At 47.0% G+C, this 26,682-nt stretch overlaps 1 protein-coding gene across 2 annotated transcripts in view; it reads right to left on the bottom strand.

The window, feature by feature from the left end:
- Positions 1-750: 750 nt before the first annotated feature.
- The window catches only part of LOC142463896 (uncharacterized), a 113,113-nt gene continuing 87,181 nt past the window's right edge, over positions 751-26,682 (bottom strand). For both annotated transcript variants that reach the window (XM_075566728.1, XM_075566727.1), the window contains exon 2: positions 751-3,143. In XM_075566728.1, the coding sequence (XP_075422843.1) occupies positions 1,633-3,105 (1,473 nt within the window). In that variant the 5' untranslated portion in view covers positions 3,106-3,143 and the 3' untranslated portion in view covers positions 751-1,632. The remainder of the gene's footprint in view (positions 3,144-26,682) is intronic.

Raw genomic sequence — 26,682 nt, 5'->3', positions numbered from 1 at the left:
AGCAAGAGCCAGGCATAGCTCTCGGGAGGGTGACACACTGAGAGGAAGAGGTGCTGCCAGTGAACAGGATTGCTGTTTGGAACTAGGAGCTGAAAGATCGCGACAGAGGCAGAGTCTCGCGAGACCAATGCATCTTGCTTCTGGGATTCAGTGCAGGATGCCGGATCCACCCACAATGCTCTCTAAATCAGACCCAACCCACTCCTTCCTCTCTATCAGACTTTCCCCCTCTCTGTGCAGATGCACACATTCTCCTGTCTCTGCCAGAACAGCCTTTCCTTTTCTCTGCCAGTCACCTCTCTCTCTGTGCTTGACCCGCACCCTCCTCTCTCTCTGCGAGACCCACTCCCTCCTTTCTCTACCAGACCTGCCCAACCCCCATCTGCCAGAGCTAGCCCACCCTTCTCTCTCTATGCCAGAGCCAGACGTTCCCGTCTCTCTATGCCGAAGCCGGCCCCTCCTGTCTCTCTATGCCAGAGCTGGCCCCTCTTCTCTGTATGACGGAGCCGGCTCCTCCTCTCTGCCAGTCACCTCCCTATCTCTCTGTGCTAGACCTGTACCCTCCTCTCTGCCAGACCCACTTCCTCCTATCTCTACCAGACCCACCCCATCCTTCTTCTCTGCCAGACCCACCCCATCCTTCTTCTCTGCCAGACCCACCCCATCCTCTCTGCCACGCTCTCCCACCCACTCCACTGCCACCCCCCACTCTGCCAAACCCGCCCCTCCACTTGCCAAACCTGCCCCCTCCACTCTGCGAAGCCTGCCCCGCTCCTCTCTGCCAGACCCACCCTCACTCTCTGCCACAGCTACCCCCTTCTCTCTGCCATTCACCACCATTCTGTGCTAGACCCACCATTTTCTCTGCCAGACACACCGTTCTCTCCATCAGACCTGCCCCATCCTTTCTTCCAGACCTGCCGTTCTTTCTGCCAGACCCATCCCGTCCTCACTGCCAAACCAGCCCCCTCCTTTTCTGCAAGACCCACCCCTCTTCTGTCAGACCTACCCCTCCTCTCTGCCACACGTGCCCCTCCTCTCTGCCAGTCCTGCCCCACGCCTCTGCCAGAGCTGCGCCTTCCTCATTCTCTCTGCAAGATCTGCCCCAATTCTGTGCCAGATCCACTGTTTGCCAGACTTGTTACCTCTACAAGATCCATGGCCTCCTTTTTTTTATGCCACACCCAACCCTCCTATTTGTTAGACATGCCCCTTCCTCTTTGCCAGACCTGCCCCCTCCTCTTTGCCATACCTGCCCCCTCCTGTCTTTGCCTGACTTGCTCTCTTTGTCTCTTTGCCCTCCACCAGAACAGCTCCTTCTTCTCCCTCTCGGCCAGGACAACCCCCTCTTATCCTTCTGTTCAGACCCAGCCACACCCCTCTTTGCCTGACCCACCCTCAAACCTCTCTGCTAGACAACCCCCACTCCTCTTCCATACCCTTCTCTCTCTCTAATCATTCTCCAATCCTTCGCTGACAGACCAACTTCACTCCTCTCTGTGCCTGACCTACCCCATCACATCTCTCTGCAGACAGCAGAAAGTCTTACCATGGTAAAAAATAAATGGTAAATATTGATTAGCCTTTTTTTATTACTGTGGTATGTCTATGATACCAGCATATTACCCAACCCTACTCTGAAGAAGCAAATTGTTTTTCACCTGTATGAATCCTCTGGTGTGTGAGGAGGCTGCTCTTCTGTGAAAAGCTTTTCCCACACTCTGTACATGTGAAAGGTTGCTCCCCGGTGTGAAACCTTTCATGTGTGATGAGGTACTGCTTCTGTGAAAAACTTTTTCCACACACTGCACATGTGAAAGGTTTCTCCCCTGTATGAATCCTCTGGTGTGTGAGGAGGTTGCTCTTCCATGAAAACTTTTTTCCACACTCTGTGCATGTGAAAGGTTGCTCCCCTGTGTGAATCCTCTGGTGTGTGAGGAGATACTGCTTCTGTGAAAAGCATTTTCCACATGTTGTACACGTGAAAGGTTTCTCCCCTGTATGAATTCTCTGGTGTGTGAGAAGGTTGCTCTTCCGTAAAAAGCTTTTCCCACACTCTGTACATGTGAAAAGTTTCTCCTGTGTGTGAGTCATCTCATGTTTGAGAAGGCTGCCCTTATCTGTAAAGCTTTTCTCACACACTGTACATGTGAAAGGTTTCTCCCCTGTATGAATTCTCTGGTGATTGACGAGGTTGCTCTTTCCACAGAATTGCTTCCCACACTCCAAACATGTGAATGGTTTCTCCCCTGTGTGAATCATCTGGTGGTTAAGGAGGGTGCTCTTGCCACTAAATTGTTTGCTACACTCAGTACATGTGAAAGGTTTCTCCCCTGTGTGAATCATCTTGTGTCCGAGGAGGCTGCTCTTCCGTGAAAACCTTCTCCCACACTCTGAACATGTGAAAGGTTTCTCCCCTGTATGAATCCTCTGGTGTGTGAAGAGGCTGCTCCGAGTACCAAATTGTTTTCCACACTCTGTACATCTGAAAGGTTTCTCCCCTGTGTGAATCCTTAGGTGTGTGAGGAGGTAATCCTTCTGTGAGAACTTTTTCCCACACTCTGTACATGTGAAAGGTTTCACCCCTGTGTGAATCCTCTCGTGCTTGAGAAGGCTGCTATTCTGTAAAAAGCTTTTCCCACACTCGGCACACGTGAAAGGTCTCTCATCTGTATGACACCTCACGTGTGTGAGGAAGCTGGCCTTGGTACTGAACTGTTTCCCACACTCCGTACAATTTAAATGTCCCTCCACTTTATTAATTATCTGGTGTGAAAGGAGTTTCCCCTTCAGCGAAAAACTTTTCCCAGCGTTTGTAGAGAGTTTCTCACTATTGTAGACACAAGTATGCGTGAGCAGGTCACTATTTAGTGAGAAGCTTTCCCCACACATACAACAGACAAACAGCTGAACACCGTGGCTTCTTCTTGAATCTCTCTCATATCTTTTGCTAGACTCAAATTTGGAGTTAGTTTGTATTGTGTGATGTACATGGCCTTCAAATTCAATATCATGTGGCCCTGGTTCCTTGCACGTGTCCAACATGTGGCAGAAATCATTCGTTTTTGGCACTTCTGGGCAAGGCGTCAACCAGCTTCTGGACATATCAGAGCTCCACTTCTGCTTCTGATTCAGGCAGTTCTCTAACAGAAGTAAACAAAAAAGAAAAACTCAAATGTTTCCAATCTGTAAAATCAAATTATTGAAAGCTACTTACAAATAAAAAAATACTTTACAGCTTGTACATAATTAACAAAATGTTCTCTTTACCCAGATCTTAAAATTGTGGCCCCTGGATATCCAGTGACCCCCAATAACTGTCTCTGCCGCGCTCTCCAATCTAATACCTGTCTACGTTTCTGTGCAACTCCCGCCCCTTCAGCCTTCACCAATCCAGATCTCCACCCATCTTCATGTCACACTTAAAATCTAATCTCTTTATTGAAGCATTTATTTAGCCTGGACCTGTGGCTAAGGCCCCGTTCACACTGCAGACTTCGCGACGCTGTGTGCGCGAGTCCGTGCCTCCATCTGCTGGGGATGTGTGATCATCCGCAACCGACGGAATGATCTGACACAGGGCGACATGCGGGGAGTGGAGAGCGGTGGGGGGGGTGGTTACTGTGTCACGGGCATTGTAAAAACCACAGAAACATAACATAGGTGTGTGTGGCTGGAGAAGGGAGCTGCCGAGTCTCTGGTCAATTTCAGCAGCCAATGCATTGATTGGCTGCTGAAACTGATGTCACGCTGCTGCAGCCGGAGATCACAGATTGAAAAGACTCCACGACTGCAGCAGTGTCGATGCCGCACTTTGCAGCCAATGGTAGTTTCAAGACTGAACACTCCATTGGCCGCCAGGGGTCGGTAACGAACGTGTGAGCACGCGCTCGTCGCAAAGTGTGCAGTGTGAACGGGGTCTAATCCTTGCACGTCTGATGCACCTCCTTGCTCCCTCAAACATGGTTTCTAATGCACATGCATCTATTGTATTCAGTAAGTCTCCTATTGTATTCTGTAAATCTCCCATTTTTCCATTTAGATTGTAAACTCTGTTTAACTTCCTAATTAATGCACTTGTGAAATTATGCAATATTATCTCCCTGTTCTATCTTGGTAATTCTGTAAAGCATTGGTGGGGCTATATAACTAAAAACTATGCATACATACACCTTCTGGAAGACACCATACAGCACACTGACATGAATGATCAGTAAGGAGTTAGTTAGCACTGGAAGGTGTATTATGGTAGACGACTGCTTAGCACATGACACATTCTCTTCTAGTATAGGTGAGGAAATTACTTTGAGAGGGGTTACATCTTTAAATCTGACAAAAATAGATTAATCCAAGATATGGGCTTCTCCAGACTAAGAATAAGTATTTTTATATCATTTTTTATTTAAATACACATTTGAATCCATCAATATTGTTACTGAGACCAACAAGGGTCAGAAGTTAAGAACAAATAATAATTGTTTGTTCTTGTATAGAGCTGCTAGTTTTATGTAGTGCTTTGCAGAGACATTTTGCAGACACAGTCCCTTCCCTGTTGATTTTACAATCTATGTTTTTGGTGCCTGAGGCACAGGGAGAAAAAGTGACTTGCCCAAGATCACAAGGAGTCAACACAGAGAATTGAACCAGGTTCCCGTTGCTTCAGACTCAGTCATTACTCACTGAGCCACTCCATGACTTAGACCAGGGGACCCCGACAAAGGACCTGAGCTCATAGGCAGTATCCCTCTGCGGCTTCAAAAGAGACTGCTGATAGACAGGCCCTTGGCCTTGCAAGGTTTTAAAGGTCATTACGGCCAACTTGAACCAAACACGGAAGATCACTGGAAGCCAATGCACATCGCGTAAAATGGGTGTAATACGCTCAAAGCGAGAAACACATCTCAGCATCCAGGCTGCAGTGCTCTGCACAAGCTGAAGCCTCCGCATCAGGTACACCGGTAGTCTTGCATATAAGGCATTCCCGTAGTCCAACCACATAGACATAAAGGCTAGGACTAGAGGATACCACGGTTATGAACCAGGGACACGGGCAGCGGGTGTACACCATAAATTGTGAGTTGCCCCTAAACACCCTGTCCCATACTCCGGTGTCTTGCCAAACCCATAATCACTTGTTGAGTCTTGTCAGGATTGAGCTCCAGCCAATTCATCTCCATCCATGCTGTCACCTCGTCTAGACACAGTCAGTGTGACAGCCATCCCTGGGCTGCCCTGGAAAGAAACATAGATCTGGGAGTCATCAGCATACTGGTGGCACTTGACACAGTGCTTCTGGATGATATTGACCAGTGGCCCATATATTCACATTGAATAGGAGCGGTGACTGCACCGACCCAAAGGGGAACCGGTCCAACCAGTGACACATGAGACCCTATAGCCACCTGCTTGGTCTGTGTAAGGACGCCACCCACGGCGCCCGCTCCTACACCTACCTCCGCCACCGGGGCGCGCGGCGTCCGGTCCCGTGTTCTCTCCTCCCTTCCTCCATCTGCTCTCGCACATGCGTGCCGCCGGGGCAGACCCCCTGCGCGCGCCGACTGCTCCCGCCTCCCCTTCCGTCGCGCGCACGCTACTATATCCATCTCCACTGCCACCAATGTACTTGTTCCTCCCACACCTGCCCTACATCCTGCCTCAGCCTATCAGCGCTCTACCGTCATCTGACCTCACTGCTGGTAGTTCCCATTGGCTCCTATCAGTATTTAGTGCTACCAGCCCAGAGCTGATTGCTGAGCATAGTCAGTCTCTGGTTGTGCTTGCTACAAGCTACTTCGCAGTCTGCTCTTGTATTCCGTTACAGACCCATGCTTGAATCTGGACTCCCGACCTCTGGCAGCCTCGAACCCCGGCTCGCCCTACGGACTTCTACCTTCTCCTCTCCTCGGCTTTGGACTTCGACTACTCTTGATCTCTCCGACCCTGACTCCGGCAAGTACCTTTATGATTCTACACTCTCCTGCCCCGACCCAGGCTATCCACACTACTCTGCTTACCGGATCCGCTCACGCGGCTGTAGGGCGGTGGTTTTCCTGTTTCCCCACCTCGGCCTCGCGGTCCAGTCCGGTTTGTGGTAAGCACTCCTATAGTCCCGTGACATTATGCTCAGCCCAACAGACCTGGACTCCGCCGAGGTGGGTCGACGCTTAAACGAACACGATGGCCTGTTCAAAGAAGTAGAGACTTGTCTCTCTCAAAATAACCAGCGAATGGAACTACTCCAAAGCTCCTTAGACACCATTTCGGAATAACTCAAATCTCTTCTGTCCTCTCCTGATACCGCTGCCGCTCCCCCTGCTCCTATCTTCTCCCCGCCGGTACCTCAAACTGCACCTTCTGAACCTCGCCTACACACTCCCAATCGCTATGCGGGAGATCCTTCAGCATGTCGTGGCTTTCTGGGGCAGTGTTCCATCCAATTTGAGCTTCTACCCTCTCATTTTCCTTCTCCCTGTTCCAAGGTCGCGTACATTATCTCGCTGTTGATCGACGATGCCTTGGCCTGGGCTACACCCATATGGGAGCGACGGCCGGATCTGACCTCCAACCTGAAACAATCTCCTCACCGGGGAGGAGGTAGAGCAGCGGGCACGGCCATGCAGCAATAAAGCGAAGGCTGGACTGTGCTGTGAAATCCTTTATTGATGCTTGGATAAAAAAGTGGAGGGATGGCACCCCCCGCACCTTTCTCTTTGAGAAAGCCCCAGCATGGGAGAAACGCGTTAGAGGTGCGGGGGGTGCCATCCCTCCACTTTTTTATCCATGCATCAATAAAGAATTTCACAGCACAGTCCAGCCTTCGCTTTATTGCTGCACGGCAGTGCCCGCTGCTCTACCTCCTCCCCGGTGAGGAGATTGTTCCTGTATCTTCACATCAGCTGGAGCACGCCAAGTACAGATAAAGAAAAGAGACCGGAGGAGTTAAAGGACACAGTGAGTGATTTCTTTCATTGTTGGAGCTTCCCCAGGTGATGTGTTTGATACATTGAAGTGGGACTAATGTATGGGGTCTGGGTGGGTCTTAGGACTTCTCCCAGACAACCCTTCACAGTCCCCACGAGACAACATCCCTAATAGGGGTTATTTATCATTCAGCTCCCTTACTCCTGTCTCCATCCGGACAAGCAGCGTTTTTATCATTGTTGTGGACTGCTATATACTCTGAGCACTGGTTAACTTAGGGGGTCATACACCTCTATTTTTCTCCAATGACCTCCAACCTGGACCGATTCTATGCTGAATTCCGGAGGGTGTTTGATACACCCGGTAGGAGGTTAACAGCCGCATTTTCTCTCCTCAATGTAATGCAGGTAAATCGCTCTGTGGCTCGCTATGCACTTGAATTCCGCACTATTGCGGCAGAAACAAGGTGGAATGACGAAGCGCTCGCTGCAGTGTTCTGGCAGGGCTTAAATGACTCCCTCAAAGACGAACTGGCGCCCTGGAGCGACCTACAGCATTGGAGGAACTCATCGCGCTCTGTATCCGTATGGATCAGCGGCTCCAGGAGCGAAGAGCAGAGAAAGGAAAGCGTCAAAAAGGTATCCAACCCACTTCCTTCCCACATACAGCTCCAGGGGAGTCCGCCACCGTATCCACTGAAGAACCCATGCAGATGGGTGGGACTCGCCTCTCGTTGACAGACTACGCCGGCGTCGGGCGGGCCTCTTCCTTCACTGCGGAAATAGTGGACACCTGGTGAGTAGCTGTCCGTCCAAGTCGGGAAACGCCAGCCCCCAGTTAGTACTGGGAGAACTACACTGGGTATGGTAACCTCTCCTTCCTCTCCCAAACTACCATCCAAGATACTCCTTCCTATAACCCTATCAGGAGGCTTCGGGGACATCACCACACAGGCCTTCCTAGACTCCGGTTCTGGTGGAAACTTTGTCGATCAGGGTTTTGCTGAGAAGAACCAGATTCCTCTGATAGCCAAGGATCGGCCTGTGGACCTTGAAGTCATTGACGGTAGGCCTTTGCTGTCCGCATTCATTTCACAGCAGACCATTCCCCTCCGTCTCAAGATGACTGGTCACCATTCCGAACATATTCAGTTGGATGCCATTCACACGCCGGCTGTAGACGTGATATTGGGTCTTCCATGGCTCCAACACCATAACTCCCAGATCGACTGGCTCCGGTCACAACCCATCACCTGGAGAGACCGGTGTCGAGACATTTGTCAGGATCCGCCTAAGGCTCTAGTAGGTGCCACACGTCCAGAATCTAAGAATTCCCTCCTTCCGGACTGTAACAGGGGAGTTATCCCTGTTCAAGTAATGTGCCTCTAATCTAGCAGTGTGGTGGTTAACTGCTGGTAGTCAATTAACAAACACCACCTGCCTGATTAGATTGCTTACAAAAGCCTGTCTTGTGAGACAGGAAGTGACTCCTTAGCTCTGACTGAGAGCTGAACTTTGGAGACAGAGCAGTGTTCTTGAGTCTCCCAGGAGAGACTGACCAAGAGAACACATATCTCTGGAGCTGACCGGTCTTGAGCTCTGCACAGCATAGCTGATTGCAAGACACCAAATAAGACTTCTAAACCTGGATGCTGATTTTCTGTGCACGCACGGGTGCGGTTCCAGGAGAGCAGAGAAGCTTATTCTACAGCAGCTAACAGATAAGACTTTCATTATTAAGAGACTGCTTATATCTGCTTATTTCGTGCCATATGTTTTTTGGCTGCGAGACATGCTTGACTTAGGGAGTTGTGAATTGCATGGTATTTTCACTAGAGATACTCCCAAGTGAATAGAAGCTTTGTTCCCCCCCCCTGTGTTTGGATGATTTCCTGATAAAAAGGAAAAGGCACAATAAAGCCTTATTATAATTTCACCTTATAAAGTCTCCAATTGTGTACCTTTGTGACACCTACTGGGAGTTCAGAGACGTCTTCGACAAAATTCAGGCAGAGGAATTACCACCCCATCGCGCCTACGATTGCCCGATCGATCTTCTTCCTGGCGCGATTCCCCCCAGAGGTTGTACCTACCCGCTTTCCCACCCCCCCCCCCTGAGACCAAGGCAATAAAACTTTACATACAGAGAACCTCCAGAGAGGCTTCATTCGTAAGTCTTCTTCTCCGGCAGGAGCAGGCTTCTTTTTTGTAGAGAAAAAGGATGGCACACTCCGCCCTTGTATTGATTATCGTGGCTTCAACAAGGTGACTCAAGAATCGGTATCCACTTCCCTTGATTGCCAAACTTTGACAGGTTACAAGGCGTCACTATCTTCTCCAAGCTGGATCTCCGGGGAGCCTACAACTTGATTTGGATTCGTAAGGGAGATGAGTGGAAGACGGCCTTCAACACGCGGGGTGGGCACTATTAGTACCTCGTGATGCCCTTTGGTCTCTGCAACGCGCCAGCCATCTTCCAGGATTTCGTTAACGTTTTCTTCAGAGATCTCCTGGATCAACACATGGTGGTCTACCTAGACGACATCCTTATATTCTCCCAGAACAACCCGGAACATACTCGGCACGTCAAACAAGTACTTCAGAGGTTGCAGGAGAACCGTTTGTTCGCCAAACTTGAAAAATGCCAGTTCCACCAGTCATCCACGTCATTCTTGGGATACATAATCTCAGACACTGGACTCGCAATGGACCCTACCAAGGTGAAAGCCGTCTTGGATTGACCCTGGCCCCTCTCCCTGAAAGCGGTACAGAGGTTCTTAGGCTTTGCCAATTATTACCGCAGGTTCATAAAGAATTTTTCCACTTTGGTCGCACCCATCACAGCCCTCACTCAGAAGTGCGCCAACCCCGCACTGTGGTCCCCTGAGGCCATCATGACTTTTCAGGTTCTCAAGGAAGCCTTTGTCACAGCACCCATCTTAGTGCATCCTGATCCGGAACAACCCTTCTCTCGAGGTGGATGCTTCGGACATAGGGGCAGGGGCGATCTTATCCCAAAGAAAGAACCCACAGGCCAGATTGCATCCCTGTGCATTCTTTTCTAAGAAGTTCTCCGCAGCAGAACGGAATTATGACGTGGGTAACCGTGAGCTCCTCGCGATCAAGATGGCCTTGGAGGAGTGGCGTCACCTGCTGGAGGGCGCCGAGTACCCCGTCACCATCCTTACGGACCATAAAAACCTCATATATTGAGACTGCCTGCCGTCTGAGTGCCCGGCAGGCACGTTGGTCCCTCTTCTTCACCCGGTTCAACTTCCTTATTTCATACCTCCCAGGTTCTAAAAATATTAAAGCGGACGCACGGTCTCGTCAATTCTCAGTAGAAGATAAAACCGAGGACCACCAAGAGACTATCCTTCCTCCTAAATGTGTCCTGTCGGCCAATACCTTTGAAGCACTGATGGAGATCACCAAGGTTCAAGATCAGATTCCTCAGGGTCTCAGGGTGCCAGTTGGATGACTCTTCACACCCCCTACCTTCCACCAGAAGGTAATGCAATGGGGGCACGCGGCCAAGACGGCAGGTCATCCAGAGATCAAAAGGACTATCGACCTCTTGCAACGAACCTTCTGGTGTCCAGGCATGCGCAAGGACATTCAGCATTTCCCACCTGCGCATAAAACAAGATACCACGGAATAAACCTCCAGGACTCCTGCAACACCTTCCCATTCCCGATCGATCATGGGAACATCTCTCGATGGACTTTATTGTCGACCTCCCCAAATCTAAGGGTATTGACACGATACTAGTAGTGGTCGACCGCTTTTCTAAACAAGAGCACTTTATCCCACTCAAATGTCTACCTGGCGCCCCTAAATTTGCCGAGGTATTTGTGAGGGAGGTCTTCAGGCTCCATGGGTCACCCCAAACCGTAGTCTCTGATCGTGGGTCGCAATTTGTCTTGGGAAACTGGAGGGCCTTCTGTAAAAAACTTAACATGGCGCTTCACTTCTCCTCTGGATACCACCCACAGACCAATGGTCAAACTGAACGAACCAATCAGTCCCTGGAGCAGTTCCTTCGTTGTTTCATATCTGACTCTCAGGACAATTGGCTCGACCTACCCCCATGGGCAGAATTCGCTCATAATAATCTCAGGAATGAGTCCACACTACAGTCTCTATTTTTTTCTAATTATGGCTTTCATCCCTCCACCCTTACTCAGTCTGGACCTAATACTGGAGTTCCGGCCGCAGAAGAGAGGATTCGGGATCTTCAAGCTTCCTGGTCTAGGATTCAGGAGAATCTCAGACGGGCCACGGATATGCAGAAGAGACAGGCTGATCGCCATCGTCAGAAACAACCCAATTATGCCCCGGGTCGGAAGGTATGGCTATCCACAAAGAACATACGGTTAAAAGTCACATCCCCGAAGCTGGCACCCCGATTTATCGGTCCATTCTCTATATTGGAGAAGATTAATCCGGTTACCTACCGACTGAGACTGCCTGCAACTATGAAGATTCCCTCTACCTTTCATTGCTCTCTATTAAAGCCATTCATACCCAATCCTCAGATCCGACACGGCACAAGAAGAGTTTGAGGTACAGTCCATCTTGGATTCTCGTATCTCAAGAGAAGGTCTCCAATATTTGGTACATTGTGTCATATTCTCTAGCCTGCTGTACCTATGCTTCGCCACCGGGACTGCTGCCACTCTAATGTCTTGTTATAGCCTGCAGTACCTAAACTTGTCCACCGGGATTGCTGCTGCTAAACTAGGAACATTCCAGAACCTGTTACCTGACACCTCTGCACCTGTGCTCCACCTCTCAGCCTGCCTATATAAACCTCCCTTTCCTGTTCCTCCTTGCCTGTTTATACTGGTTCCTTAGCACCTGCAAGGTTCTTGTGTTTACTGCTGTGTTAGCTTTTGCTATCATCCTGTTCCAGTTTCCTCGTTGCCGACCTCTGCTTGTTTCCTGACTTCGCTACCTGCCGCCTGCCTCGGACCCCTGCTTGTTACCGGACTTCGCTACCTGCCACCTGCCTTGGATCTCTGCTTGTGACCCCTACTTCGCTCCCTGCTGTTCCTGCCACTGGGATCCACTTCAGCCGAAGTTCAATCCTTGACAGAATAAACAGGCCCCTACCATGGATTCCGCTGGAACAGACCCGACTCAGGCTCAGTCACTCCATGACTTGCAACATATCATGGTTGGTTACCAGGAACAACAAAGACACGTGTTTAATCGTCTTGGCCGCTTAGAAGAAAAAGCCGCCACTGCGGAAGCTGAGAATCGTGAACTACGTGCAGCCTTAATCACCTTGTCTGGTCAAAACACTGTGACTGTGCAAACCGCACCCCGTGTAACCCTTCCGGAAAAATTTGGAGGAAAAAGACAATCTTTTCGGGATTTCCTTAATCAATGCAGACATGTGTTCAAGCTTCAGCCTACCATCTATAATACCAACGAAGCCCGGGTTGGATTGATCATAACCCTGCTCAAGGATGAGGCCCTTGCTTGGGTCTCCCCTATGTTAGAACAGGATAGCCCACTACTAAGGGACCTGGAGGAGTTCATCGATGCCATGAGTCTTATTTTTGATGACCCAAATCGTAGTGCAACCGCTGAGGCAACTCTGAACAATCTTCGTCAAGGAAGACGCTCGGCAGCTGAGTACGCCGCTGAATTCCGCAGATGGGTTAACGATACTGAGTGGAATGAGGCCGCGCAGAAATATCATTTTCGGCAGGGTCTCTCGGAGCAAGTTAAAGACGAACTAGCCCGGGTGGAGACCCCAGAGAGATTTCAGGACTTTGTCCGTTTATGCATCCAAATTGATCGTAGGCTTACGGAAAGACGATTGGAGAGACAGGGGTTCATGCCAAGCACCCCCGGGTTTAGAGATGTCAGTACCCCAAGACGTTCCAGGGAGACGGAGGAGGAGCCGATGCAAGTAAATACACTGCGGGGACCCATCTCAACCGGGGAAAGGAATAGACGCCGAACAGAAGATCTCTGTTTATATTGCGGAAACGATGGGCACTATCTCGCTGATTGCCCAAACAAGTCCAGGCGGTCTTCTTTCCAGAGCCCTAGAAGAAATCAGCTGCACGCTATTTCAAAAACTGTTCTCTCTGCTTCTCAAAGGAAAGATAACCCTCCTTCGCTACACCCTCACCTCCTGGTTCCTATTATCATCGAGGAAGGAACACATCGTTTTTCAACCACAGTAATGGTCGACTCAGGGGCGGCAGGGAATTTTATGGACATAGAATTCGCCAAGAACAATTCGGTATCATTTGTAGCCAAGGAATCGCCAGAAAGGATGGAAGTCGTTGACGGTTCTCCCTTGAGCTCTGGACCTGTTACCCATGAAACCAGAAACTTAACACTAATCATGGAGCCCAATCACCAGGAGAAGATTTCATTTGGTCTCATTCCATCACCTTTGTTTCCAGTGATTCTGGGAATTCCATGGCTCATGATCCATAACCCACTAATCGACTGGAAGACCAAGACACTCACGTTTCCCTCGGAGCACTGTCAGCTAGCCTGTCTACCTAAAACTCCTATACCAGAGTGTGTAGGAATACATAAGATTTCCTCGTCTCAAGAAAATCTTCTGCCGGCTCCTTACTCTGAGTTTTTAGATGTGTGTGACAAGAAGAACGCGGATACGCTTCCCCCACATCGCTCTTATGACTGTCCCATTGAATTATTACCGGGTGCTGCTATTCCGTTTGGAAGAATTTATTCCCTCTCAGAACCGGAATTGAAGGTCCTCAATGACTACCTACAAGAGAACCTATCAAAGGGTTTTATCAGACCCTCTACTTCTCCAGCAGGCGCTGCGCTCTTCTTCGTGGGAAAAAAAGACGGTTCTCTACGCCCCTGCATTGACTATCGGGAACTAAATAAGATAACGGTGAAGAACAGGTACCCATTACCTCTGATTCCTGAACTATTGGAAAGAATTCGGTCAGCCAAGATCTTTACCAAATTAGATCTCAGAGGAGCGTATAATTTGGTCCGCATTCGACCCGGTGACGAATGGAAAACAGCCTTCCGAACCCGTTATGGGCACTATGAATATCTGGTGATGCCTTTCGGACTCTGTAATGCCCCTGCTACCTTCCAGCATTTAATCAATGATGTCCTCCGAGAGTTATTGGACCAATTCGTAGTGGCATACCTGGATGACATCCTAGTCTTCTCAGATAACATCATGGATCACCAGAGACATGTCCGAATTGTCCTTGAGCGTCTCCGTAAGTACAATTTATACATCAAGTTAGAAAAATGCGAATTCGAAAAAACCAGCATGCAATTTCTCGGTTACATCATCTCTCCCGAGGGTTTGAGTATGGACCCAGGCAAGATTCAAGCTGTGGTGGAATGGCCAATCCCTCGGAATGAAAAGGACATTCAGAGATTTGTGGGTTTTGCCAATTTCTATAGACGTTTTATTAAAAATTTCTCTGGCATTATTGCCCCAATCACCCAACTCACACGGAAGGAATTCCCCTTCAAATGGTCTCCTAAAGCGGATGCGGCATTCGAACAATTGAAGTCACTCTTCACATCTGCCCCTATCCTCATCCATCCAAATCCAGAATTACCATTCATCTTGGAAGTGGATGCATCCGACTCCGCTGTTGGTGCCATTCTGTCACAAAGACTTGGACCCAAGATGCTCCTTCATCCATGTGCTTTTTATTCATACCAAATGTCAACAGCTGAACGAAATTATGACATCGGAAACAAGGAACTCTTGGCTATAAAAGCTGCATTCTCTGAGTGGAGACATCTACTGGAGGGGGCAAATCATCCAATTACGGTCTTTACGGATCATAGGAACTTAGAATTCATTCGATCCGCAAAGAGACTGTCTGCGCGACAAGCCAGATGGGCTCTCTTCTTTGCAAGATTTCAGTTCCACATTTCATACCGCCCTGGCTCCAAGAATGGGAAAGCCGACGCCTTGTCACGGTCCTTTTCGAATCCTAGCTCAGACAAAGAGCAAGAAGAAACTATTCTTCCAAAAAGAAATTTTTTGGGCGTCACATTCTCTGCCGATCTCCTCACACGAATAAAGGGAGCCTACTCAAATGACACTTTTCTTAAAAACCCTCCTCCGGAAGCAGAACTATTTCTATGTGATGGTCTCTGGAACTGTAATGATCGTCTGTTCGTTCCTAAGGAGGTAAGATTAGAGGTGCTCCAATTAATGCACGACTCCCGACCCGCGGGTCACCCAGGTGTCCTCAAGACACAGGAACTGTTGTCTCGCTCTTTTTGGTGGCCTAAATTAGCACAAGATGTTAAAGACTATGTCCTCTCCTGTGAAACTTGTGCTAGGACCAAGACCCCTCGAGCATCACCCGTGGGTTTACTGCAGCCTCTTCCGGTTCCAACTCGTCCTTGCGGGTCCATATCAATGGATTTTATTGTTGACCTGCCACGATCAAATGGACATAATACCATCCTGGTAGTGGTGGATCGACTTACAAAGATGGCTCACTTCATTGCAGCACAGAATCTTCCTTCTGCAGACCAGACAGCCAAGTTGATTGTGAAAGAGGTGTTTCGGCTTCACGGGGCTCCTGATGAGATCATATCCGATAGAGGGGTACAATTCACTTCAAAATTTTGGAGGACCTTCTGTTCCTCTCTAGGAATTCGTTTAAATTTATCGTCTGGCTATCATCCACAATCCAATGGCCAAACAGAAAGGACCAATCAGACTTTGGAACAATACTTACGATGTTTTGTTTGTCATCTCCAGGATGACTGGATTGATTTCCTACCATTAGCTGAGTTTTCATACAACAACTCACATCATTCATCGACTCAGAAGAGCCCCTTTTTCTCAAATTATGGATTTCATCCAACCTTTATTCCTCGTTTTCCATCTTCGGGCCCCATTCCGGCAGTTACAGAGAAACTGGAGACTCTGCGAGACATCCAGGAGACCCTCAAAGAGACGCTTCGTGAGACTCAAGTTAAGTACAAAAGAGCAGCAGACCAACACCGCAGACCCTCCCCAGAATTTCAAGTCGGGGATAAAGTCTGGCTTTCTACAAAAAATCTACGTCTAAAGGTTCCAACCATTAAATTGGGCCAAAAATACATCGGGCCTTTTCGCATCTCAGCACTAATAAATCCAGTGTCCTTCAGATTAGAGCTTCCTGAGACCATCAAAATACACCCTGTGTTTCACTCTTCTCTGCTGAAACCTTTCCGTGAGAACCCATTTCCTGGACGGAGACTTCCTCCCCCTGAACCCATCCTCGTGGATAACGAAGAGGAATTCATTGTGGAAAGAATTTTGGATTCCAGGTTACACCGAGGGAAACTACAGTACCTGGTTCACTGGGGGGGGCTATGGCCCAGAGGAGAGGTCTTGGGAACCCAAAGATTTTGTACATGCTCCGCGACTAGTCAAAGCTTTCCACCGACGATATCCAGACAAGCCTAGCAAGGATCGTCCGGAGAACGCTCTTGGGAGGGGGGAGTAATGTCATATTCTCTAGCCTGCTGTACCTATGCTTCGCCACCGGGACTGCTGCCACTCTAATGTCTTGTTATAGCCTGCAGTACCTAAACTTGTCCACCGGGATTGCTGCTGCTAAACTAGGAACATTCCAGAACCTGTTACCTGACACCTCTGCACCTGTGCTCCACCTCTCAGCCTGCCTATATAAACCTCCCTTTCCTGTTCCTCCTTGCCTGTTTATACTGGTTCCTTAGCACCTGCAAGGTTCTTGTGTTTACTGCTGTGTTAGCTTTTGCTATCATCCTGTTCCAGTTTCCTCGTTGCCGACCTCTGCTTGTTTCCTGACTTCGCTACCTGCCGCCTGCCTCGGACCCCTGCTTGTTACCGGACTTCGCTACCTGCCACCTGCCTTGGATCTCTGCTTGTGACCCCTACTTCGCTCCCTGCTGTTCCTGCCACTGGGATCCACTTCAGCCGAAGTTCAATCCTTGACACATTGGAGGGGTTTTGGACCCGAAGAGAGGGCATGGATTCCGCAAGACCAGGTACACGCTCCCAGGCTGGTCCGGGCATTTCATCTAAAATTTCCTCTTAAGCCTGGTATGGATGGTCCGGAGGCCGACCCGGAAGGGGGGGGCACTGTAAGGACACCACCCACGGCACCCGCTCCTACACCTACCTCCGCCGCCGGGGCGCGCGGCGTCCGGTCCCGTGTTCTCTCCTCCCTTTCTCCATCTGCTCTCGCACATGCGCGCCGCCGGGGCAGACCCCCGCGCGCACCGACTGCTTCAACCTACCTTCCTGGCTTGCTCCCGCCACCCCTTCCATCGCGCGCGAACGCTACTATGTCCACCTCTACTGCCGCCAATGTACTTGTTCCTCCCACACCTGCCCTGCATCCTGCCTCAGCCTATCAGCGCTCTACCGTCATCTGACCTCACTGCTGGTAGTTCCCATTGGCTCCTATCAGTATTTAGTGCTACCAGCCCAGAGCTGATTGCTGAGCATAGTCAGTCTCTGGTTGTGCTTGCTACAAGCTACTTCGCAGTCTGCTCTTGTATTCCGTTACAGACCCTTGCTTGAATCTGGACTCCCGACCTCTGGCACCCTCGAACCCCGGCTCGCCCTACGGACTTCTACCTTCTCCTCGACCTTGGCTTTGGACTTCGACTACTCTTGATCTCTCCGACCCTGACTCCGGCAAGTACCTCTACGATTCTACACTCTCCTGCCCTGACCCAGGCTATCCACACTACTCTGCTTACTGGACCTGCTCACGCGGCTGTAGGGCGGTGGTTTTCCTGTATCCCCACGTAGGCCTCGCGGTCCAGTCCGGTTTGTGGTAAGCACTCCTATAGTCCCGTGACAGTCTGGCCCTGCAGGAATGAGGCAATCCCATTGTAATGCGGCCCCACCGATACCAGCTAAGTCCCTCAATCAGTGCAGCAGCACCCCATAATCAATTGTGTTGAAGGCTGCTGAGTGGTTCAAAATTACAAGGGCAGATATACAGCCCTTGTCCATGGCCATCAATAAGTCACCAGCCAAACAGACCAGGACCAACTCAGTTCCATGACCGGCTCTAAAGCCAGACTACATGGGGTCAAGGAAGCCGCCTTTTCCAGACAATCTTCTGTACTACTGTACTAACAAAAGGCCTATCCTTTTCACCCACGGGCTAGCTTTGATATCCTTGATATTTTCAAAAATCTAAATCTATTTGTGAGGAAAATACTGCCCCATAAGGACACGGTCCCAGTGTGCACTGTAGCACGTGCACAGCGCTTCACAGCGATCTAGGAGAAGTTTGTGACATGGGGGGTGTGTGACTGGGGTTTTCCAGGGGCGTGGCCATGACCTCACGTGGCTGGTTCGCCCTCATTGGTTGGACCGCCATCGGGTGCATGGCCACCCCCCCGTCGCCACTTGTAAATACAATTTTCTTGTATTTACAAAAACTCGTCGCATAGCGCGGCTGCTAAATGCGCGCCAAGGTAAGTACTGGGCCCAGTCTGATTGGGGGCGGTGCTTGTATGCACAGCGCACGCCTGTAGAAGGTACTGGGGCTGCAGCCTAAGTTCTTTGCCAGAAAAGATTTAATTACCCTCAAACAACTAGGTCCCAATATGAACATATGAACAGTAACCGAGGGATCACAAAGTCCCTTATACACTGAACTCTATAGACAAAATTGAAGGGACAAAATGCAAATGTGGAGATGCTAATGTCTACATGTTGGCCGAGTAAACACAAATGCTCAATCAATGTATAGAAAGCACCGGATGATCAGTTCGGAGGCACTCCATAAAAATAGAAAATAAAGTTTTAGTAATACACGGAAACAACGAAAAACATGAATAAAAATATAGTGCAAATGATAATAATAATAAAATCCCCAGAGAAGAGACGGATAGTCAAATCATATGGTAATAGTAATTATATGGTTATATATATATATATTGTGATAGTCACCATCTCTGTATGCTGTAGTGCAGGTTGTGTGTTTTCCAGCATGCAGACAGTTAAATTCCTCCTAGAGAGGCTAGCTGCACCTGTAGCTAATTAGCATACAGAACCCTGAAGCAACATGGGTTTTAAGAAGCAGGTAGGCAGCTGCTTGCACAGAGGGGGAGACTTTTCCCCAACCATGATGAGACCGGTTGTTCTGGCTACCTGTTCCAAAACCTGCAGAGACCGGGTAAGAGGCTGGGGTGCTGCCCAGAAGGGTTTGCCTGGGACATGCAGCCCTGCGGTTGTGAGCCATGGGGAATCAATCAGCCTGGACTCTTCCCCCTTATCCCAGTCAGGAGAGAACTGGGAGCCAGCAGGTAAAACTACCTGCATATGACGGTTTAATATATTGTAGTTGGTAAGGGGCTTAGCCCTCCAGTCGGCAGTTAGGGACTAACAACGGTGTTAGTTTGCGCTCTAAGAGGAGCTATGCATTTTGTGGTTGTTTTGTTTTATCCCCTGTAAATAAAACCCTGTTAAACTTGAGTTTCCTGCTTTGAATATGGGACAAAAGACCCCACGTGACTGAGGCATCACCACACACACACACACACACACCTCAAACACCTGTTTCTAATAGCAATCACAGGTGAAGGTTCCCAATCAGTTTGAACTTTTAAAAGTGCATAGGTGCATAAAAACAACAAACTACTTTAATTCCAAAAAATGATAACACGATACATATTAGATAAAATGCACATTGTTATATGAAAATGAAAATAAATAAAAATGATAGATAAATACACACTATAATGGGTAATATATAGAACACTCATTCAGCATGTACAACCTGCTGAAACAATGTGTTAAAAATGTACAAATATAAATATTTAAATACAACAAATTGATATATGTATTTTGAATGCTTTTTTCTATCTGTATCAGTTTAAGTTTGAATGTGTGAAGGGTTAATCACACTGACGCCATCACATGCTTATTATTGTTGTTTACTGCAATATATACAGCCATACCCCGCATTAGCGTACGCAATGGGACCGGAGCATGTATGTAAAGCGAAAATGTACTTAAAGTGAAGCACTACCTTTTCCCACTTATCGATGCATGTACTGTACTGCAATCGTCATATACGTGCATAACTGATGTAAATAACATATTTGTAACAGGCTCTACAGTCTCCCCGCTTGAGCACAGCTTCGGTACAGGTAGGGAGCACTGATCGAGCCAATCCGGTAGAGTAAAACTGAAAAGCTACTCACAAGACGGCTCTAGGACACAGGCAATGACGAAGTGTTTGATACACGAAACGCGTTGGACTGAATGAGAGCGCATTCCCCTTACATCAAAAGAGGTTTTATATTGCCTTTATTGCCTTTGTACTTGTTTTCCACATTACGGTTCAGGACTGTTTATTTGGGACTTTTTCACTCGCATACCACTCATACACACGCGGTCTGTGTTTGTGCCTGGTGACGCTTGGCACCGCTTGATGACGTCACTGGCGAGCGTCCTGTGATCCAGCGCTGTGGACCGGAGAGGAGCGTGTACCCGCGGCGGTGACTACATCGGTTACACCTGACCTAGCTGGGACAGAGGGAATCCCCCTCTGTGGTGAGCCAAGTGGGCACTGTGGACCGGAGAGGAGCGTGTGCTTGTGGTGGTGATCACATCGGCTGCACCTGACCCAGCAGGGACAGAGGGAAGCCCCCTCTGCGGTGAGATAAGCCAGTGTTAAAACCGGAGAGGAGTGTGTACCCATGGCGGCGACTTCATCAGCTACACCTGATCCAGAGGGAATCCCCTGCTGTGGAGAAGAGCTGTTTCTGGTGACCCCCATCTGAGCACAGAGTGGTAACATGTCCCCAACATGTCCTGCCTGATTTTATTTTATTGATGTACGTGCAATACTCACCTGATTATTAATACAATATTGTTATTTATACTACACAATGAGGTTTTTTTGCGCTGTCTTTTTTCTGTTTTTGCAAAAGCACCAAACATAGGCCAAAGGTTGGCTCCAAGTTGTCAACTTAAACTTCACGGCCATCAAAATAAAAATGCTATCAAAGGTTACTATACATGTAACACATGTACAGCATGTAAATTTAGCTCCAAACAATTATCTTTCACCTCAACTAAAACATCAAAGTCATACATTATTCAACAGCATATCACATGTAATAGCACTAATATTATTTACCTCCTTGAATGTCCTTGTGGTCTGCAGTATGTGGGTATGACCACCAAACCTATTAAACGTCGGTTTTACGAACATATTTACAACATTAAAAGGGGTCTAGATTCACATAGCGTATCGAGCCATTTTCTCCAGGTGCACGGTAAAGATCCTAGAGGTCTAAAGTGTGTAGCGATAGAGGCTGTTATGCCCAACTGGCATGGAGGGGATAAGATAAGTGTGTTAGGAAAGAGAGAATCCTTTTGGATTTACGAATTGCAAACTCTAGCACCATCTTGATTAAATATAGAATTTGACCTGAAGCCATTCCTTCTTGATGGATGAAACATCTATTCCCTTGAGCTGATAAGACATACCATCACTGTTTTAAAATAGGTTTATCACCTGTGGTTTATTCTAGGTCATGTAATTGATATTAGGGTCTAGCATTTATTGATACACTTCACCTATAATCAATTATCTAATATGATTGTACGGATGCACATATTTATGTATAAGTAGTTTATTAATTAGATATTAATCACCTATTACTCAATGATTTATGATCCATCATATTTTATATATTAATCACTATATCTTATACATCCCTCATATGCACTATAGTTTTCACATAATTATATACATTCTATTTTCCTTTCTATTATAATATCTTCTCACTGTCTATTCACATTTATTATTACATTTCACACTCTCACATTCATCACTTTATTAGATATTATGCGCCACACATCACGTAGTTATACGTACACTTTATTTGGTTTATTGACATACCCAGCTAAATACTACCATGTATTGTAATTATCAACTGGGGGGTATGATTATGTTAGGGTCACGTTCTGCTCAACATACTTCTCACTTATTCCATTTTTTGGCTATTTTTAGATATGACCAGTAGGGTCATTCATTGTCATTTATTGCTCTGTATGACTTAATGAGATCATGTTATCACATTATATGGCTAACGTGTTTATATAAGGGATCGTGAATACATTTGCATTATATAACATTGAATTATTCATCATATCTCATTCACTGTTTTTTGTCTCTTGTTTATTGTTTTTATTTCCTCTTTTTGTCATGTATTTGGTGTGTTGTAATGTATTGTTTAACGTTGAGTGTCCCAGTCCTTCCATCTGCGCATGACCATTCTTGCAACGGTGCACTGTCTTTTTAAACTGGAACTACATATACCGGGACTTACAGGGACAACTTTTTTATTACGTTTACCCCTGAGGAAGAAAGCAGTACTTTCGAAATGCGTAGGGTGGTTCCGTGAGGTCCTTCCTACTTGGGTGTGATTGCTGTCCCCCTTGGAGCTGTTAGCTGCTATCTGCGGGCTGCCATTCGTTGGTGTATGAATCTCCTGCATTTTGAAATTGCATCGTTTGGCGTGGTTGGCGCGGTCGGGACAGGAAGCATCTGCGGCTGCCATTCCACAGCCACCACCGCGTGTGGACAGTGCTGACAGCGGACGGAGGCAGACGCCGCCAGCTGGAGGAGCCTGTCCCTGCCACACAGGAGAACAACTCGTCTGAGCCCAGGTGTAGCTGCGGTAGCAGCAGTCCATAAGAGGGGATACTCTTTGAATTATCCACCGCCTGATACCTTCTTGCCTTCGGTAAGCAGGTACCCCCACCTGAGTTGGAGTGTCTTGCTAGAACCTATCATATGTATTTTATGTGTGTTTTTATGATTATTAATGATATGTCATAATTAAATGTTTTTGTAATTTGTCACCTGTTCTCAGCGTTTGTCTAGTGTTGTACAGTATGTTGCTTGTATGTTTGTTTAGCAGTATTATGCTATGATTTGATTTTCTTATATTTACATGTTCACCTACAGTACATCACGTGGAGCATCTATATGGACGGGCGAAATCCGTGATACTGGATGTATAACATCCTTATATTTTATTACCAATTGTTTAATATATAATAGTGCAGAGCGCCATAGATATAACATTTTTTTCCACTTCTATTGCCTGACAAGGGGTCAGGGTTATATCACAGGCTGCCAGCCTATTGTGGCATATAGCGCAACCTATTTGTTTTCCCCTTTTGCAATTTGTGTTACATTCCTTATAGTTCTGATGATGCCTCCGGCCCTTCTGACTTCAAGAATCTAAACGCCTTCCTCTTCTTGTCCATTTCCTCCCCTACCTGTTATTTAGCCGCATTAGTTTATACTTATTTATTGTATACTTATTACCCAAGGGTATACACAGATAAGTGTGCTTTTCTAACAATGTTTTAAAGATTACCCATTTATCTTCTACATTTTTCCCTGCAAAAACATCATCCCAAATTATTTCTTGTAGATTGGTCCTCAGTTTATTAAAATCTGCCTTTCTAAAATTTAAGGTCTTTGTTGAACCCAAGTAAACTGTTTTTTGATCATTTATTTCAAATGAGACCATGTTATGATCACTGTTCCCCAAATGTACAGTACTCGAATATTTGTTATTACTTCTACATGGTTTCATACATTCAAATCCAGTATTGCCCCTCTCCTGGTTGGTTCATCAATAATTTGGGTCATGTAATTGTCTTTAAGCACCCCCCAAAACCTGTTCCATTTTGTTGCAATGCTAATCTCATTTTCCCAGTCTGTCTGGATAATTAAAATCAACTATTATGCAAACATGACCTCGTTTTGATGCCTTCTCCATTTGCAAAAGTATTTTAGCTTCCTCAATCTCACAGATATTTGGTGGTTTATAACGTATCCCTACAAACATTTTCTTTATACTTTTACCTCCACTGCTAATTAATATCCACAGGGTCTCTACTCTACATTTTCATCATTCCCTTCATAAACATCTTCCCTTATAATAGGTTTTAGATCCGGTTTAACATTTAAACATACTCCACCTCCTCTTCCATTTGCTCGGTCCTTCCGAAAAAGGGAATAACCCTCTAAATTAACTGTCCAGTCAGGAGATTCATCCCACCATGTTTCAGTAAATCCTATGATATCATACTGCTCCCTTGCAACTATTAATTCAAGCTCCCCATTTTATCTGTCAGGCTTCTTGCATTAGCAAGTATGCATATAAGTTTTTTTTCAGCCTGTACTATTATCTTATCTGCTCCTTCCTTTCTGCTCCCACTTGGTTTAGTATTTAGAAGTTTTCTAGTATTATCTGTATTTTCTGTGTGTCTCGCTGCTTGTCAAACTTTTACTTGCTCCCATTCTACCTCCTAACCACACAATCACACTGTTCCTTAGGGTACTTTAGTCACCTGGCCTCACTGGTCTTAACCCATTCACCTACCTTGTCAATCAGCACTTGTTCGTTCATTGCACATGTCGCTCAGGTTATCCTTTTTCCTCACATGATTATATGAGCCCAGACCTCTGCACTACCAGTGACTATATCTGTAGCTATTCTCTGTCTCGTGTGTGTCCAACACTGTTGCAGCTACTATTTAATTCCTTTTTAAGTATATTAGTTCTCTCCTTGATAATATTTTACACTCTTATTACTATTAAAAGGTTATTTTTTTTTTATTCTCCATTATTCTGTGACGTTGAGTGCATCACTGGGGGATTCTCTTGTAAATATATCAACTGTACCCAGTTCCCCGATAGTAATAATTACTGGTACTGGAGGGGTGCTATTAGCTGAGCAGGCACCCTCTTCAATATTGCAGTAGATATCTAAAGGATCTTGCTGAGGTAAATAAACCTTCCCTTGGTTGAATTGAACATGACTTCAAGGAACTTTAATGACTGAGTTGGTTCCAGGCGGCTTTCTTCATTAACCAACCGTGAGATTTTAGAAACGTTAACACTAGTGTTGTACCGGGTCCTACATTTTCTAAAAACCAAGTAACGGGTACCCGGGCAAAATAAATAATTTTACCCGGCCGGCACTTACCTGCAGGGTGAGAAACACAGCGGCGACATCTGGGAGCAGCAGCAGAGGTCCTGGGAGGAGCCGGCTGTCCAATAGGAACGCTTCTGCTCCAGTCACATAGTTCCCCGGCTCACACTGGTATCAGCTGTGTGCTATATTCCTGCTCTTCCAGCCGGCTGAACACGGACTTCTGTTGCTGCTGCCACCAGGACATCTGCTGTTGCTCAAAGATGTCGCGGCGGTCTTCCTAACGTTCCGTCGCCGGCTGCAGGCAAGTGATGAAGAATTTTTAGCTACAGTGACATTACCCGGTGCCGGTTCCTACCCGGTGCCGGGCCCAGCCCCCCCTGCTGCCGGGTCCGGGTAGCTGAAAAAGCGCCAGGTAAACCGGGAACCGTGTAATTACCTGGTGCATCACTAGTTAACACTATATTGAGATGTGACATTACTCTTCCTTCTGGATTTTATCAGCATATCGTCCAGACATGGAAATATCTGGATGCCTTGCTTCCTTAACTCTGCAATTACAGTAGTCAGCTCTTTCATGAAAGCCCTTGAAGCCATTGCAAAGAAGCAGAGCGCTACCTATTGCAAATAGAGACCTGCGACCTAGAATCAGAGGTATTTCTGATGCTTCTTGGCAAATCGGGATATGCAGATGAGCATCTTTTAGGATTCAGTGACACTAACTAACCAGTCTCTACTAATTGTATTGCTGACCTTAAAAGACTATCTTGAATCTTCTGATATTTAGAAAGGTATTTACAAATTTTAGGTCGAGGACTTGTCTGAAGGCCTTGTGGATTTCTCCATTTGAGATATGTTTGAATAAATGTCCTGCTTTCTTTGGCCTTTGGGACGTCCACAATCACTTGACTTCATTTGATGTTGTGGTTGATTTGCTCCGTAGCATTTCTTGATTCCCTTTAAAATTGGTATTCTTAAGACTTCAAAAATATTTTTTCTTGGGAAGGCTTTCATTGAAGATGGAAACCGGCTGATATTATTTGAAGTACCCATCTGTCATGTAAAACAACCTGCGAGCACGCGACCTGCATACGGAACAAGGGTTAATACTCACGCCCATAAGCGCTCTCACTTTTCACCTCCACAGAGGTCCCTCAAATGGACAATATCTCCTCAACAGGACAAGGATCAATACACAACTCGCAAGCTGCCCCACACTTCACCTTCGTAAAGGTCCCTCAAATTAGTTCTCTCTCCTAAATCCGTCCCAATATACCACTGCCACGAACAGCACACAAGTGAGCACGTGACTTAGATATGCAACCAGGGTTAATACACACGGCTACTCTAGCCAGCTCACCTTTCGCCGCAAGCAAGCTACCCCCAGTGAGTTAATATTAACCCCTACTCAATTGCAAATCCTATCTATCCACTGCCACCACCCGAGAGTTATGCAAACAAAAGATGTCAAATTAATATTGGCATGGGCCTCAAGTCCCTGTGCATTATAGAAAAAATTATGCACTTAAATACACCAAAAATCCGTTGTAGCAAAATGTGTCCAAAAATGTCAATCTTTGTCCAGAGCGTGCAACATTTTATTCAGAGCCCCAAGCAAATGTTTTAATATGTATAAAAATACAGTGCTTGGATTACAGAAAAAGTATTACAAGAACATACAGAAAACCTTCTTAAAATAAAATGATAAAAATAAGAGAAAACCTATACATTACCAAATGCCGTAGATTTCCCCTCCAGAGAGGTCACTGGTAAGAGACGATGAAATATCCCGTTGTGAGGAAT

Source organism: Ascaphus truei, chromosome 12 (genome assembly GCF_040206685.1).
Source record: "Ascaphus truei isolate aAscTru1 chromosome 12, aAscTru1.hap1, whole genome shotgun sequence".
NCBI classification, from domain to species: Eukaryota; Metazoa; Chordata; class Amphibia; order Anura; family Ascaphidae; genus Ascaphus; species Ascaphus truei.
This window is presented reverse-complemented; position numbering and strand designations above follow the sequence as displayed.